Source organism: Sphaeroforma arctica (assembly GCF_001186125.1).
Source record: "Sphaeroforma arctica JP610 unplaced genomic scaffold supercont1.589, whole genome shotgun sequence".
Classification (NCBI taxonomy): domain Eukaryota; class Ichthyosporea; order Ichthyophonida; genus Sphaeroforma; species Sphaeroforma arctica.
This window is the reverse complement of record NW_014039969.1, coordinates 32,321-35,761: the sequence shown is the minus strand read 5'-3', so window position 1 is coordinate 35,761 and position 3,441 is coordinate 32,321. Positions and strand designations below refer to the sequence as shown.

At 44.5% G+C, this 3,441-nt stretch overlaps 1 protein-coding gene across 2 annotated transcripts in view; it reads left to right on the top strand.

Annotated features, from left to right (window-relative positions):
• Nucleotides 1-3,441, top strand: part of SARC_07431 — a gene marked incomplete at its 5' end in the record, with an annotated part of 8,794 nt that extends 5,353 nt beyond the window's left edge. The window contains 3 exons of one of the 2 annotated variants that reach the window (XM_014298632.1): nucleotides 586-809; nucleotides 1,421-1,544; nucleotides 2,773-3,441. In XM_014298632.1, the coding sequence (XP_014154107.1) occupies nucleotides 586-809; nucleotides 1,421-1,544; nucleotides 2,773-3,051 (627 nt within the window). In that variant the 3' untranslated portion in view covers nucleotides 3,052-3,441. Of the gene's footprint in view, nucleotides 1-582; nucleotides 810-1,420; nucleotides 1,545-2,772 lie in introns of both variants that reach the window. The other variant, XM_014298633.1, reaches the window with a different exon arrangement.

Below are 3,441 nucleotides of genomic sequence, written 5' to 3'. Positions count from 1 at the left end.
ATCCTTGTACATACGAGTATTCGACTGATAAATATATACACGCATATGTGAGTCAAATATAGTTGTTTACGTATATTATATCCTTGTACATGGGAGTATTCGACTGATAAATTTATACACGCATATGTGAGTCAAATATAGTTGTTTACGTATATTATATCCTTGTACATACGAGTATTCGACTGATAAATATATACACACATATGTGAGTCAAACATAGTTGCTTACGTATATGTAAGCAGGCGGGTAATCAAATTGCGTACTAATGTGTGTTGATCAGTGTATATGTCAAGTTGCTTCAGAATAGGTATCAGTTGCACAGATATACATGCCAGTGCTTAGAATGTACGACATATATAAAGCTCGAATGCATCGTTGGATATGTGTGTACGCGCACATACGCCTATTGTAGCAGCCCTATACTAAGACCTGTCATGCGTGAGGAGCCAGAAACCACAACCCATCACCGAAGATCACCTGCACATGGTCTCAGATTTGTTTGATTATCTGTGTATCCGCACATACGTATCGTGCACTCTATTCCTATGCCGACGAACACCTATTCTGATGCTTATGCCACAGCAGAGACCCGGAATGCAGCCTGTCGAGTCCGCTCCCCAAGAAGTGCGAGACCTGTACACACAACACACCAAACAACGGGATGATCTAACCCGTCGCCAAACACATGAGCGTGAGCGTTTCAGTGCGTATACATACAACGAGGTCACCACGTACGCATCTGAGCTTCCCGACGGGTGTCATTTAAGCCTCGCCAGTGTGTTGTTGAAATCAAAGTTGAACACATCCAGGTGTGTGTCTGAGCGGTGTGTATTTGCTGGCTTGTATCATGTGGGATGGTTGAACTGATGTAGCGGATAGTAGGGCATGTATGCACACAGATGTATGCACACGGCATGTAGCTGAAGAGAATCTGAAAACACCCCCATTTGAATGTGGATACGATACATCGGTGAAGTGGGTGGTAGGTATTTGGCACCTATAAAATATATGTACCATGTTGCTGAAGGAGAGATTGACAATAACTGGTGTGTATGCGAGCGTAGTGTATTCGCTGGATTGCATCCTGATTAAAGGTTGTGCATGGGCAGTGGGTAGAGTGGTACATATGCATATGTGTATATATACAGTTTATTCATGAACACGAAGCTGAACACAGGCTCTGTCTACTATTACTGAGTAGGTAGTAGCACATGCGCACACACGTGCTTATGTACACACACGGCGTATTGACCCGTGTACGTTTATATTCAGCACAGTCTCCACTTATTCCCTAAATCTCCAATACCCATACCCCCACACATGTGAGTATGCCTTCATCATACTATTCGTGTTCTCATATAAACCTCCCCCCAACATTCTCCATCTGACCTTTTCTTATTACTTTAACATATCTTTGCAGTCGCCATATGAGTGTTGTCGGCCAACTGGCTCAGTCCATATGTCCCGAACTGCCAGCCGGAACGTACCAGGCTCGCGACGCCACTACACTGAGCGTTTCTGTGAAAGGGCTCTTTGAGGAAGCGGTGAGTGTTTGTGCCATGTGATATGACTGTGTGAGTGGATGTAAACGAATACTTCGGTATGAAGTTGGATTGGGATCTACGTACAGAAGATATGTTATGCTTGAAGGTTGTGTAAGGTTGTACGGTATAAGGTATCCGCCAACAACTTGCTGAGTAGAGACATAGTGCGTGGTCTGGTAGGTAGGTAAGCACATCTACACCGAATAACACATCAAAAGGTAGGTGTGCAGGGTACTTATGCGTGAAGTGTGCGTATTCTGTAGTAGACTCCAACCGTGTGTGAGGTTTATGCTTCCGGACGTGCACCATGCTTCCCCTGTGTGAAACAATGCACACATCTTTATTTAACAATTCTGCAAACAGTTCTTCCTCGTGCTTCCATCACACACACTGGTGATGTCCCGGTCTGTTGGAACCATGCATGCATACATCTTTAGAACACAGCACCACTTTGTGTTTATACTCACACTGATTCCTTCCCAGCCAGTTACCACTTGTCTGCCCCTAATCTGTAGTGCCAGTATATTGTGTACATATGCACTGGGGATGGTTTGAGCTCACGACCATGGTTCACAACGTACTACATCACAATAAATACGCATGGACTGGTCTTATTACTGTTACATGCATGCGATTCTCCGAGACGTCGTCGGTGTATTGTATCCTCTCTATGTCGATCTTATATAGTCACATGTATGGTATCATGAGCTGTATTGCAGCCAATGCTCATGGAGATGTCTTGTTGTGCATGTCATCTGGTATCGTATGTCCGTCGCAGTGAGGTGTGCACAACTCTACGGCCACACACATACCAGCTGGCATTGGATGGACATTCGCATAATACTTGCTTAATCCAAATATCAGACATCTCAGCATACTCGCACTACCCCATGTGTTTTATTAAGTCACGCATCTTATGGTGATCCTGCGCCATTGTACCCTACTTTAACAGCTCTCAGGTACAAGTATTGGATGGACCTTTTTACAATGCTTGCTTAATCCAAATATGATATTAAGTTCAGACATTCTCAAAATAATCGCACTATCACGTGTATTTTATTAAGTCACGTATTTTATGGTGATCCTGCGTTTTTGTACTCTACTTTAGCAACTCCCAGGTACAGATAAGCGGTATAAAGTTCTCCGTGTATTCGGAATTGATCTTTGAGCTTATCTCAATTTGGTTCTTAAAATTAGAGATCCAATTTCGTTCTTTTTTAAAAATCAGGAATGTATACGAGGAAGACAGCAGTCAGAGTGGACGGCACTAGATGCGCTACAACGCCGCCAATGGAGGTACAAATGGTCCACGCAACCGCAAAATCTTGCGGTAAACGGGACGCTCGACCAATCAGAAGCCAGTATGGAGCTCTCGCGTACCAATCAGACAGAAGCTTGCAAACTCACACGCACATTTCCAGGCGCCGTTGTGCAGGTGCCTGGTATATCTATCAGTGATTGCGTGCTGTCTGTGATGATGGCAGACCAATCGGATCTCTTACGCTGAATTTGCAGCGCAACGGCGGAGATGTCGTACGCTACGCCCAATCAGATGCCGATATGGATATGGCGATCACATGCACAGATCGCTTGGATCATAGATGCTTGCACACATACATGTACATCTCTAAGTGGTTACGTACGGGTGTACGGTATATCGATTAGGGATACGTCCTGGCTGTGATACTGGCTTGTCTGTGATAATGGCTGAGCGAGCTGATCTGTTGTGCTCAGATTGCAGCTCACATGTGCATGTGTGCAGCGGAGATGCAGCAAGCTGTTGAGTGTAGGGACCTTCAGAGCCACTTGGTCCTTGGATTTGCAATCCAAATACTAGTACTAGAAAGCCTTGTGCCAATTGTTAGTATTTAGTGTAATAAAGCACACCGTCTAGCTG